Source organism: Euprymna scolopes, chromosome 5, assembly GCF_053919585.1.
Source record: "Euprymna scolopes isolate OS-2025 chromosome 5, ASM5391958v1, whole genome shotgun sequence".
Taxonomy (NCBI): domain Eukaryota; kingdom Metazoa; phylum Mollusca; class Cephalopoda; order Sepiida; family Sepiolidae; genus Euprymna; species Euprymna scolopes.
Window position 1 is genome coordinate 57,872,283 of NC_136486.1, and position 15,124 is coordinate 57,887,406.

General features: G+C 34.0%; 1 protein-coding gene across 1 annotated transcript; it reads right to left on the minus strand.

Moving 5' to 3' along the window:
• Window positions 1-11,067: 11,067 nt before the first annotated feature.
• LOC145276580 (uncharacterized) lies at window positions 11,068-11,745 on the minus strand. Its single transcript, XM_080127775.1, has one exon. The coding sequence runs from the start codon at window positions 11,743-11,745 to the stop codon at window positions 11,068-11,070; it is 678 nt and encodes a 225-aa protein (XP_079983901.1).
• Between the last annotated feature and the right edge of the window lie 3,379 nt (window positions 11,746-15,124).

Sequence of the window (15,124 nt, forward strand, 5' to 3'; positions counted from 1 at the left end):
TGGTGCCTGGTAGTGTCCTTATATAGGTGTTGTGTCGAAATGTCTTCGATAAGTATAGATAATCGAAAAGAAAATCCGATGAGAAAAGGGGCAGACGATTTTGACTAAAATTAAAGCCTTATGCAGCTTAACATCTAAGATATGTTCTTTGATATAACGGGGGTGCGTTCGAAGTGAATGTTTCTGTTTAAAGCACAATCGAATCATGATACATGACTTTTGCATTTTAAACTTTAATTCAAGCGGTTATATAACAATAATTTTATAAAAACAACAGTAGGTTCTCTACGATACAGTGTAGACTATAATGTATTGTGTACTAAGTCATCGGGGGAGGCATGCGGATCTTCCTCCCAGTGCACCGTGGTAGGTCTCCAACTAGAGCAGACAATTATTCGATTTGATTGAATAATAAGCGATTCTATCGATTTCGATGACAATCAATCCCGAACGACGTCGAGTCGCCCTGTTAGCATATCTACAGCGTTAAATATAATTTATGGCGTTATATACTATCATCTTGTTTTAAATAATATTTCTTGTAGCGTGAAGCATGAAATGAAAATTATACTAAGAATTGAACCCATAGGTGTCTAGACGGTTCATTTTGTAGGCGACCCACGGCTATTCTTATAGAAACAAACATAAAAATCTCTTCCCTCTCCTACCGTCTTTATTATTTATAGATGACGTCATCATCTTTTTGGGCGATTGCTTTTGCGCACGACGATTCTCATCTTTCTATTGTAATCTTATAGTGTCGTCATCTTCCTTTCTGTTTGGATTGATGAGGCCAGAAAACGATGACGTCACTCAGTGTGTCCGGGGACAAACTAACAAGATTCAAATGGTTTAAAAAGTATATAAAATGTCATAAATATGTCGTGGTTTTCTTTTTTTTATTATTTCGATGACATCTCCTAAATATATCAATCTCCATTAAAATAGAACATTATTATTTTATTTATTTTGTAGTTCTTATGATTAGATAGCCACTCGAAGACAAAGATCAATGAAACGAAATGATTGTTAGCCAAAAGATGAGGCATCCTATGGATTTATTAGCAACACTATATTACAGACGGTATGAATTAGGTTCAATTACATACTCATGGGTCGTTTTAGCAGAAGGATTTGTTTACATTTGATTTGAAAGCCAGCCACGTTGTAGCGATCAGGAAAGCATTCCTTTGGTAATGTGGTTTATAGACGAGAGGGTTTTTTGTTGTTGTTTTGTTTTATGGCATATCAACCTTTTCGCTTTATTTAATACTGACTTCGCTCATGTTGATAAAATTTCTTATGCTTCAAGTGTTTTTTATCACTTCAAATATTTATTCGTGATGCTTGTTTTTTTTGGGGGGAGGGGTTTTGTTTGTTTTTTTGTTTTGTTTTTTGTTTTTTTTGTTTTGGGAGGTTTACTTTGCAGAACAGTACTGTTTTTTACAAAAAGGATAGATTTTTAAAAAAAATAACATCACTGTTTAGTATATTTTATGTCAGGAAACCAGTATCTTCAGAAAGCCTGATCTGGAAACACCAGTGACGGGTGGTTTACGTATTACAATGAACGTCATATAGTGTATATACGTTTGTGACAACGGGTATCAATATTATTTAGAAAAAAAATGTGGTGCAGAGTAAGATCGGTTATTATATTTTGTGTAGAGGTGTAGTATACCATATGTAATTGATATGTCCTTTATCTGACGTCTTGCTTACCGTTATCTTTTTCATGAAAGTAATCTCAGCAGCAAACATTTGTCATCAACAAAATTACTCTTGAAACCTGATCTACGAGAAGTTCCACGTTAATAATCCACACCGAGCGCCGCTTAATGTTTGTAACAAAATGGAAATATTAAAGACATACAATCACGCTGCTAAGAAACATAGGAATATCTATCAGTATCGACCTCGTCATCATCATCCGAGGAGAGAAAAAGTACACCGTTTTCATCTTATGTATTATGGCCCCTCGACTGAAGGTTATTTTCGTTGATATTAGTATTGGTTTATCTGTCCATTTTATAGCATTGTTTCGGATGAAAAACAACAATAAAAACACGGGAGAGGCTCATTGTGGCTCAGAATGTGATAAATTTCTTCAGTTAAAACATCTGTTGGAAAATGTTTTGCAGAGGACACTAAATCAGCTACCACCATTTACAAATTTACATTCCCATACATACTTCATAAAAAGATATGTCATAAATTTACGCTATTTACATTGCTGTAAACATATGGCATATGTTCTTTTTTTAGTAACAACTATTTCTCGTTTGTGAATGCATCTGAATTTTTCCTTTTGTTCCGCAAATTTTGAGACAACCTATATATATATATATATATATATATATATATATATATATATATATATATATATAGAGAGAGAGAGAGAGAGAGAGAGAGAGAGAGAGAGAGAGAGAGAGAATTAAACCAGTGGGCAAATACTGCCGAAGCAATCACCTGGTTTAAAAAATATAGTAAACAAAGATAAATGTACGTTTATACAGTCCCATATCATAGACTTCTATCCCTCGATATCCGAAGAACTTTTTACATTGCCCTAGAATTTACCAAGGAATACACTGATATATCCTCGGAGGAAATCAACATCATTAAAAACTGTAGAAAATCAGTTCTAATAAATAACAATAACCAACTAAAATGACAAATTCGTTTGATTTGGCGATGGATGCCAGTGATTCTGTAGAGCATCAGATCTTGTGGGATTATTCATTCTATATACCCTCACAAGCATATTTGATATTACGGATATCGGCCTATATAGAGATGATGAACTAGCGATAACAAAAGACTCCAAGAAAGTCAAGGGAGATAACTTTAAGAAAATCATACACAAGGAAATGAAAAAATTAGGCCTAAAAGCAGACGTATCAGCTAACATAAAAATAACAAACTTCCTGGACGTCACGTTAAATTTAGATAAAAACACATATGAACCATACTTAAAAGATAATGCTACTCCAATATACGTAAACCCTAAGTCCACCCACCCACCCACCATCAATTATAAAACAGATTCTAACTCGATCGTAATAGACTCAGTAATAACTCAAGCGATGAAAATGCATTAAACTGGTCAACCAATAACTATAAACCAGTCCTAAAAAATAGTGGATAAAAAATAATCATATAAGTAACAAAACACAAATAACTATAATGAAATTAAAAATAGTAGAAAAAGAACTATAATTTGGTATACGGCCCCATACAATCAAATGTTAAAAACAAAACCTGGCAAGAAATTTCTAGATCTTATTAAAAAACACTTTCCCGCAACCAACCCCTTACACAAAATTTTCAATAAAAATACCTTAATGTTATCCTACAGCTGCTGCGAAAATTTAGAGATGATAATTAAAGCACATAATGGCAAAATATTAAATAAAAACAATGTAAACAACAACAAAATAAACAATAAAAAAGTAGACACCATGACAAAAATAAAACTAACACTAGCAGAAATAATAATAATAATATTAATAATAATAATAATAATAACAATAATAATAATGTCTACCCCAAAGCGTAGTTTACCAGGCCATTATAATTGCGAAAGAAAACCCGAATAACAAGAAATATTACGTAGCTATGACTTCCTTAGATTTCAAAACTCGATATTATGACCACAAAAGTACATTCAACAATAAAAAACACCGTATGAAAACAACGCTAGCAAATAAATACTGGAAACTCAAGGAAAGCGGATATTCGCCGGTAGTCGAATGGAAAATAATAAGACAAGCTTTCACATGTAGAGACCTAGACGACCCATGTAGATTATGCCTTCATGAAAAATTTGCTATCCTGTACTTTAAAGAACCCCAACATCTATTAAACTGTAGAAAAGAAATAGCGAACAATTGTGTTCACGGGTTAAAATCAACTCTAGGATAGCGATACAAAATAATTTTAAAACCAACAAAAACAATAGAAAATAAACAAATAAATGAATTAAATAAACATGAATATATAACTATCACATATATATGTATATATATATATATATATATATATATATATATATGTACATATATATAGAAACTAACATAAAACCCCTAACCTAGATTTAAAACGGGTCAAGAAACTAGATACCCAGGCTTAATAGAGCACACACAAAGGAACAGGTCAACCAGAGGTCAAATAGGCCTTTGTCCGGTAAGTGCATGTTCATTGGCTGATAGGAAGGGACGGTGGATACTAGAAAGCTGATTGGCTAACTAAAATCTAAATAGAAGGTGCGTATATAACAACGACAGACAACCACAAAATTCGCGCATAAGCCTGAAGAGTCCTAGAGTGGATGAAACGCGGAATATTCAGTGTAGCTTAATCGCCATATATATTTTATAACTTACTAACTAGCTCTACCTACGTATTGAGACCTTTGGGAGTAAATACTTAAAGTTTACGCATAAATTTATACTTTCGTATATTTATTTTATGTGAATAAATGAAGTAGTTACATATATATATATATATATATATATATATGTATACATTGAGACAAGTATTCTTAAATAGCACGAAGTGTTCTTGCTTAATAAGCTTTCTTTGTAGTTTTTCAATTTTTCTAATTGTCTTTCTTGTTTCTCGGTTGAATCTGCGTAAGAAAGTTCCATAGTCGTCACGATCCATTTTTTTTTTTTTTTTTTGCAAGTACTTTCGACTGAGTTTTTCAACAGGACACACGGTTAATACATTGTCCAGACGATTGACCCTACATCTTGCCGACACTAGCTCAATTTCCCAACACCTAAAACAACATGGCTGCCCACATTCTTAGTTTGGAAAGGTCCTAGTGGAAAATACAAAAATCCTCCATATGGATTAAAACGTTAAATGATAAAAACTATTGGAATCACTTTATATAAAAACTAAACAACCAAAAATAAATTATGTAAATTTTAAAAATAGTAGTAAGATTCCAAATGCCTTGGTACATGACCACTCAATATATGTACATATGTATACACACATATGATTACGTATATATATATATATATATATATATATATATATACGTAATCATATGTATGTATACATATATACATATATTGAGTGGTCATGTACCAAGGCATTTGGAATATGTATATGTATATATATATATATATATATATATATATATATATTGTATTGTAAAGTGATAAATAATTAATATAAGAAAAAAGAGAAGAAAATACTGTAAATGCTATACCATATTGTAAATCATACTTTTAAAACCATTGTATATTTATTTTAGCCACGTCCCAACACGTTACAAAAGTATATGTATATATATATATATATATATATAGAGAGAGAGAGAGAGAGAGAGAAAGAGAGAGAGAGACAGACAGACAGACAGACAGAGAAGAGAGAGTAAGAGAGAGACATTTTGAGAGTAGAAAGTCTGCGTCTACGCTTGATATTTATGAGAATGAAATAGGTTTTACTTTCACTTTTCCATGAAATTCTGGGGCCTGACATTGATAAGAAAGAAATCGGTTTTACTCACACGCTTGGTTATTAGTATTCATATTGAATTTATGTTAAATTTCAGAATTTTGGTTCATGCAATGAAAATTGAAAATTTTATTTCGATAACTAATATCTTCGTTCATTACAAACAATAACGTTTTCGCTTTGTTACAAAAGTTGTAAAATTTGAAAAAATAAAATAATGTGTACAATAAAACTTTTTCCAAAAAAAAAAGATGTTTCGTCTGGGACACTAAATCAGCTGCTAGAAAACAAGGGAAGTAATGCAACAATGAAATGTCGAGGAATATGCGAGAATGCCCTAATCTTACTAAATCTTTCAGGTTTAATTTAGCTATTTGACGAGAATCAACGAAAATAGCACGCTAAACTGTTAATCTATGAAGTTTTCAAGGCTAAAACTATGGATTCATTCTCATAATAGTACACTGAAACACATGATAACATTAACACAAACGATAAGGTTAAACAATGCTGGGCGTGGTCAGGACAAGATGGGTAAAATTTGGGAATCGCAGACAGACGTCTACACCTCCCAGCAAAAAACATGCGGGTTGACAACCATTGTGTACCAAGTTCGAACTCAGTTCATTTCTTTTTTTTACATAGGGGTCACCATGTATCAAAGCCCGGAGGCCACTCGAGGATAAGGGTTACCGAGTGTGCAGTAGTCAATGCGATTATATAGTAATTGTTAGTAGCGGAAATTTGGTAAATCGGATTACTTAAGGGGACGGTTCATCAAGAATTTGTTTATGTTGGACTTGAAGACAACCATATTGTAGTCAGATGGGAAACAGGCAAACGGAAGAGAGTTTCACAGGCGTGCAGTTCTAAGAACGAAGTTTTGCTCATGGAATCTACGTTTTGGTTTAGGCAGTGATAAAGAGCAGGGAAGATTATTGAGAGAAGTTTCAGCTAGACGAGTGCTTTTCGTTAAAGTTTGGCGAGGGGGAACCATAGATTGGAGCTCAGCTGAGCACACTTTCAAGAACGTTGGTAATATCCATGCGATTTCTCCCGTAAGTATATGATATCCTTCTAGAAAAAAAAAATCCTAATCTTGGTGAAACGAAGGCCATCAAAACTTATCATCATGAATGATGCTTAACAAACAAACAAACAAACAAACAAAAAACAAAGAAAGCAAACAAAAACAAAAAACAAACAAACAAAAACGAAAAACAAACAAACAAAAACAAACAAAAAACAAACAATCAAACAAAAAAACAAAAAAAAACAAAAAAAAGCAAACAAACAAAAAACAAACAAACAAACAAACAAAAGAACAAACACTAGAACAAAGCAGGTACAGAAACCCTTTCACGCATGTTGTTTTTCAATAACAACGAATAGAAAAGTTGTCATAAATTTTCATAAATTAATTATCTAATATATAAACAACTATAAGTCTGTCTATCTCGATATTTTCAAATTCTATCTTCTTAAAAACTAAAAGTCGCAGAGCGGCGCTAGGGGCCTCAAATAATTGAATCTTTTACGTGACATTTTTTTATGAATCTCTAATCGGTTAAAAGTGTGTTTAAGGAGTCAGACGTAGGTAAAAATTGAAAGAAAAATGTTAAACATTTTATACATTCATCTTAGTTTATTTTTTATTTTTAATCACTTTATATGCGTGTCATGTTGGTACAGTGGTAACGTCCCCAGCTTTAAATCTTCGGTTTCGATTCTAGTTGATGGCACCTTAACTTTTTTCTTTTACTTTTGAAATCACGACTATAATAATATATACGAGATTTGGACAAATTAAAATATCATAGTTAAGCGTATTTTACGCCCCCCCCAGCCCGCTTATGTTTATGTTTATATTGCTTTATCCACTATATTCTCGCAAGCAACAATAGCTGTTAAAAAGCTAATAAAAAATCCAACTACCCTGTGCCCAATTTTCTTGCTGATCTTTATCAATGATCTCCCAAATCACATTCTAAAATCATTTGTAGACTTTTATGCTGACGACACTACCATCCATAACATTTCAAAGGCTGTAAATCACAAAAATCTCTCTGATTTTCTCTACTCTGATCCTGAGAACGTGGTACAATGTGGAAAAGGGTACTCAATTTTAGTGCATCTAAAACCAAGCTTCCACCTTTCCATCATTGACGCTCTGACTAAAGACAGTGCGTAATATATGATAACTATTAGACCAGCTTGCCACGCTCTTTTAAGTGTTTTCAAACTTTGTAAAACAATTGAAAAACAGATAAAATTTCGATGATGTGCCAATTTTTCCATTTTGGCGTGTTAGCAATCCTTTTTCAGGATGAAAACCAATTAAAAAATTTCTAAGGTCTTTATACCTTATATACCAAATTTCAAGTCTGTAGATAAAAAAATTCGTTAGGTATATAGGTTGAGAAGTATCCTCATACACACACACACACACATACACACACACCCTTATTTTTTTAGATATACTAGCAGACCTCCCGGTGTTGCCCGGTCCTAAAATACGCATATATAGTATATTTTAATTTATACAGAGACATGTGCATGCGAGTATTATGTTTCTTTCTAAGCTGTTTAATCCTTGTAAGTAAAAATAAAACTCATGCTGAGATCGAAATTGAAACCTAATAACTCTGAATCAAGTACAATTACCATTCGGTCAGCATGACACACTATTTAAAAGTGTGTTTTCAAACCTATAGAATAGATTAATTGTTTTTATCAGACTATTTCTCTCATCTGGTGTGTTATTTGTGCAACGTTTTATATATATATATATATATATATATATATATATATATATATATATATATATATTACAAAAGAAAAATGCGAGCAAGAAAAGTAATACGGTTAAGCTTAAACATGGAAAAGTAAAGGACTAGTTGTTAAAACTGGAAAAGAAAGGACAAGGTATACGAGTAAAAAAATATAATAAATCTATAACTTTCAAATATTGCAGCATTAAGAATTAATTATATACTGTTAATATCTTGTCCTTTGCTTTTCCAGTTTTAACAACTAGCCCTTTACTTTTCCATGTTTAAGCTTAACCGTTTACTTTTCATGCTCACATTTTTCTATTGTAATCCATGATTTATACAGGTTTTCAATAAATTCACTTGTTCTTTGTTTAATTTCTGTCTTTTTTTGCCTCATAAACACATATGTATAACTATTTACGGCACTCGTATGCTTTCAATAAAATAACTCCAATTATCTCCCTTCAATGGTTTCATTCTGTCTGTTTCACGAGGTACTTCTCTTTTCGCGACAGTAGTGTTGTTATAGAAACCAGTCATAAAAAGCGTCTCTCACAGCCTTACATATTTTTACGATTTTGAGCACTAGAAAATTCATCTTTTCTTTTCTTTTGCTAAACGAAAATTATTTTTTATCATAATATAGCTGAGAAAGTGATCTATAAACTGTAATACTTGTTTGTGAGCGGTTAAGTTTTAAAGCAGTGCTAAATGATTAAAACTGTCACTTAACCATATTACCGTGTTTGAATAATATATATATATATATATATATATATATATATATATGATGAAAATAATGGAAATAGTATTCCGACAAAATACAGAAATAAAAAGGAACAAACCGTATTATGTGTTCATCAACGTTTCGTCTTTATTTCGAGACTTCCTCTGGATGAATGAGATTAAGAAACAAAAAATACCAGTACAAAATATTTGAAAAGTGTGATGCAGTTCTATTTCAGAAAAACGGAAAAAGACGTTGGAAATTCAAAAAGGAGGGAGGGAGTGTTGACGCTGTTAATTACATAAAAAAACACTCATTTCATTTCTGTTACAAACCTATATTTGAATTTCAACAGATATGTCTTTTTCCCAGTAAAGAATATTAACTGCGTTCATATTTTTAAAATTACATTAACGACTATATGACGTCATTAAAATTTCCCTCACTTTAACAGCGCCAACCCTCCCCCCTCCTTTTTGAATTTCCAACGTCTTTTTCCGTTTTTCTGAAATAGAACTGCATCACACTGTGCACTGAAACATTTTCAAATATTTTGTACTGGTATTTTTTGTTTCTTAATCTCATTCATCCAGAGGAAGTCTCGAAATAAAGACGAAACATTGATGAACACATAATACGGTTTGTTCCTTTTTATTTCTCTCTCTCTCTCTCTCTCTCTCTCTCTATCTATCTATCTATCTATCTATCTCTCTATACATACATATATATATATATATATATATATATATATATATATATATATATATATATATATATATATATGTGGAAAAATATTTTAAACAGAATAGATTATCAGGTCAATTGCAAATCGGATCTAAACATTTTTAAACGAAACTGTATTTTCATTTGAGATGAAAATTTGGAGATAAAAATGCGAAGAGAAATTAACGAAACATCTGATTAAATCCGTGTAAAAAATTATTTTAATCCAAAACTGAATTTATTGTTATTTTTAATTAAAAATATAATTAGAAAAAATCGATGGGTGACTAATTAAATTTCATTACAAATTTCAGGGTTTTTTTTTTTTTTTGGTATTTTTGTTTTGTTTTGTTTTTTCCTTGGATCAGTTTGTCAATATGTAGGTTACCCTTCCTTTCATAGATGAATAGATAAATGTTCAATTTCAGTCTTATTTTTTGCCTACATAAAACGAAGATAAGATATGTAAGTAGAAAGACAGATAGAGGGAAATTCATACATATGTTACATAGATAAATAAATGGGAATTAAGTAGGTTACGTATATCTATATAATTATAAAACTCTGTTGTTTGGCGTTTAGTGAGAAAGGGTTGAAAAATATTGTAACCTATATAAGTTGAGTCGTTCATCATCTCAAGTGTGTGATCATCAATGGATATGCAAGGGACAGTCATGACATATTAGGCAGAAAGATGGAATGGCATACATATGTTACATAGATAAATAAATGGGAATTAAGTGAGGTACTTATATAATTATAAAACTCTGTTGTTGGCGTCCTTCCGTCTCTATAGACGATGGAAAATCGCGCCCGATGGTTGTCATGTAACGTTGTGGCAGCTGCTGCCGTGAATGAGCAGACATATGGGGGAGAGGCATATTTTGTTGCACATTCCGCAGGGGTACCCTCCTTCAGGCTCTGCCGATGCTGTTGCTGATGCTGCCCTCTTGCGCCTGCCTCTCCTCTTCTTCCACAGTTCATTTCTTCTCTCCTCGCTCAGCCGGACAAACTTCATTACTTTAATAATCCAAGAGTCACGGTCTGAAGCTTAGAATTCGAGTTCAGAAGGGTTTATGTTGCCGGATTTTAAGATCCTTCTGCACACATCCTTAAATTTGAGGAGCGGGCTACCAGTTGGTATGCTGCCGGTTATGAGCTCACCATATAGGATGTCTTTGGGAATTCGGCCGTTTTGCATGCGAACGATGTGTCGCAGACGTCTCTCGGAAAGGAGGGCAAACATGCTTGGAAGATTTACTTTGGTGAGAATGTTTTTGTTCGGAACGGTATACTGCTATGTAATGCCTAAGTTCTTCTCACATTGTACAGATTAAAGGCGTTTAGTCTGCGCTGGCGCATGTAAAGGATCTATGTCACACTGCAGTAGAGTAAGATGCTGAGGACTCGGGCTTGATACACTCTCATCTTAATGTTGATAGTTAGCATGTTTTTCTTCCACACTCTCTTGGTCAGGCGGGCCATACCGGTTGCTGCTTTCCTGATGCGGGTGTTAAGCCCAGCGTTTAGTGAGAAGTGGTTGGAAATAGTGGAACCTATATAAGTAAAGTCGTTTACCATCTCCAGTGTGTGAGTATCAATCGATATGCAGGGGACGTTGCTGACATATTGGGGCATGACATTTGTTTTCTTGCGACTTATTGTCAGACCAAACTCGTTACAAGCATGGGTGAGGCGGCCAATGAATCGTTGGAGGCTTTCCTCTAGATGAGTAGCTAGCACTGCATAATTCGCGAACAGCATTTCCTTGATGAGCGGCATGCGGACTTTAGTTTTGGCGGGTAGACGAGCCAGGTTGAAAAGAATTCCATCTTCTCCTGTGCGAATACAGACGTTAACTTCAGTTTCATTAAGAGCGTATGGTAGTAGAAGTGATAATATGCCGAAAAGATTTGGGGCAAGAACGCAGTAATGTTTCATATCACTGAAGATTGGAAAAGATTCCGAAAGTGATCCATTGAACTTGACAGTGCCCTTTATGCCTTCATAGAAGGAGGTTATCACTATCAGGAGCTTGAAGGGGGACATCCTATTTTTTGTAGTAGCGCGAAAAGGCCGCTCCTGCTAACTAGGTCACCTGCTAACTAGGTCAAATGCCTTTGTAAGATCAACGAACGCGAAGTACACTGGTTTTCTCTGCTCTCGGCACTTTTCCTGTAGTTGTTGTAAGGAAAATATTATGTCGACAGTTGACCTTTCTGCTCTAAAGCCACACTGCGCCTCTGGATAAACTTTTTCTGCGAGTGGCTGGAGTTTGTTCAATATTACACGAGCGAAGACTTTTCCGACAAAGCTGAGCAGGGAAATACCGCGATAATTATTACAATCACCGCGATAATCTTTGCTTTTGTAGAGCGTTGTAATGTTGTCGTCGCACATATCTTGCGAAACCGAACATTGGAGCAGAAGTTTATAGAGATGATAAAGGAGAACTGTATTTTGCCAACCTTGATCATTTCAGGTGATCTGCCATCACTATTTGGAGCTTTACCGTTAGCGAGGGTGTCAATGGCTTCAGTGAGTTCGTCAGAGGAGGGTGGGTTATCCTACTTATACATGGCTGGCAGGGGTAGGGTGTCTTCAATTGCTTTTGATATTCTCGCGTGAGTATGGTTTCTGATAGTGTTCAGCTCATCTCTTCATTTGCTTCCGCGGTTTGTGATGATGTTGCCTAATTCTGACATCAGTGGTGCAACCTTAATTACACTTAGGCCAAACCCACCTTCAGTCCCGCATACATCCTCCGAAAGTTTCCGCAGCCAGAAAAACTTGGTTGCTGCTATATAGGTTCAGCCAGTATTCGTTAGCGCAGCATCTGGCAATCTTGGAGTCACTTTTGGCCTTCCTCTGTGTAGCGAGTGTCTTCTCGGAAGGATCACTCTTGTACTCAAGCAGCGCAACGCATTTAGCTGAAATAATTGTCTTTAGTCCAGTGATCCCTGCCTCAAACCAGTCTAGATTCTTCTGCTTGCCAAAGGCGTCCATAGCAGTGTCCCCATCTTTTTTCAAAGGCGTCCATAACTGTGTCCCCATCTTTTTTCCGCCCTATTGGTTGAACAGCCTTCTAAGGGTTCCTGGAGTGAGTCCGCGCAGCGTACTCACGTGTTGGGAAAAATGATGAAGGTTATATTTATGCGAGGTTGTCCTTTTTCTTGGCGTTGTGAAATCTCATAGGTTTGAGACAGACTTTAACTGCAACTAGCGTGTGGTCAGTGTCGCAATAAGCACTGTGGTACGAGCAGACGACTCAGGGTAACCGTCTAGTATATACATATATATATATATATATATATATATATATATATATATATATATATATATATATATATATATATATATATATAGTCATCCACATATAGTACTTTTTAGCAGCTCATCAGTGCGGCAAGACATGCAACTGCCTATATATATATATATATATATATATATATATATATATATATATATATATATGAGATACATAAATATTCGCATATTCCATTAAAATTCTCGTTCAAACCTGAGTTAGTAAAGAAACTGGGAATATACCTTTCTCACTCCTCGACTGACCATTTAACTATTTTTCTTGTTAACTAACACACACATGCACACAAAAACTGACTTATATATATATATATATATATATATATATATATATATATATATATATTATAGTTGTTTTTTATATTTAAGTTTTATTCCAAACGAAAATTTACTATTTGAATAAAGAATACAATTCAGAGATTCGATGTAGGCTCATTTCCTCTGATGGGTATAAGGAAAGTATACTGAATGTGAAGGGGTGGGATTTAGCTGCTTGTCGGGTTTGGTGGGGTAATTTAGGTTGAGGGGGTACAAGTGCTTGCAGTTCGTCGGAGCATTCACCGTTGAAGTACTTGTAGAACAGGCAGGGAGATGCAACATTTCGTCGACCCTCTTTTGAACCTTGTCTAGGAGCAAGAGACTAGTAGCAGGTGCACTAGCCCAAATATGACAACAATACTCCATACATGGGCGAATGGTGGCCTTACAAAGGTACAGGATACTTTTGGGTGTAAGTAGCTTTCTAGCACGCTAGAAAGAATCTACCTTCTTCGCAGCGGTCCTGGCAATGCTCTCAATGTAATTGTTTCAACTCATTTTTCCTGTGAACGTTAAGCCGAGGAGTTTAAAGGATGCACTTTCAAATAAAGAGTCTTTCGCCATTGCTATTGGTAGTAGAGAAGGTTTCTTGTAGTCATTGAACGAAACAAGTATATATTCTTTGTTCGAATAATAAATTTTCATTTGGAATTTTTTTTCTGAATGAAATTTTAAAAAAAATATGTAAAAATTCACTTGCTCTATCAAGTATATGGAGCTATCCCCTTTTTGTCTGGGTTTCTCTTATACAAAAATCTTACCTTCTAAAAATATTTTGTAAGACTTGATACCACAGGATTCAATAATCTGTGTTCCTATTCGCCTCAGGATTCTGACATATATATATATATATATATATATATATATATATATATAGCAGGTGCTCGTCTGAACTCCAATCTCTGGTCCCCCCTCGCCAATCTTTCACGAAAAACACCCGTCTAGCTGAATCCACTGTGAAAAATTTCCCCCACTCTTTATCTGTGCCTAAATCAAAACGTGGATTCCATGAACAAAGCTTCTTTCTTAGAACTGCACGCCTGTGGAACTCTGTTCCGTCTGCCTACTTCCCACCGAACTAAAACTTGGATGTCTTCAAGTCCAACGTTAACAAATTCCTAATGAACCGTCCCCTTAAGTAAACACTTCATCAAATCTACACACTAACGTAATGTACTTACAATAACCCTTATCCCTGAGTAGCTTCCGGGCCTTGATAAGTGGTGATCACTGTGTAATATATATATATATATATATATATATATATATATATATATATATATATATATAATAAAAAAAATCTGTTTAGTGAAAATTTATCATTTCAAATATAAGTATGTGAACTTGCTAAAAATTAAAATTTAAATATAAACTAAGGTAAATGTACAAAATACAAAACGATTTATTTCAATTTTAACCCCATTTTTTGACACCTTTAAAACTATTTTAAGCGGCTAAATACCCATAAAAAGACTGTCCATAAAAAGTTCAATCATTTGGGGCACATAGCGCTGCTCTTCGACGTTTAGTTTTCGAAGGGATAGAGTTTGATTATAGAGAGACAGGCAGACAGATATTGTGAGTTTAATAAAATCTTTCTACCTATCTATCTATCTATCTCTCTCTCTCTATATATATATAGAGAGAGAGAAAGAGATAGATCTCTCTCTCTCTCTCTCTCTCTCTCTCTATGTATATATATATATATATATATATAGAGAGAGAGAGAGAGAGAGAGAGAGAGAGAGATGGCTATAACGAAATGTGAAATAAATACGTTTGTAGA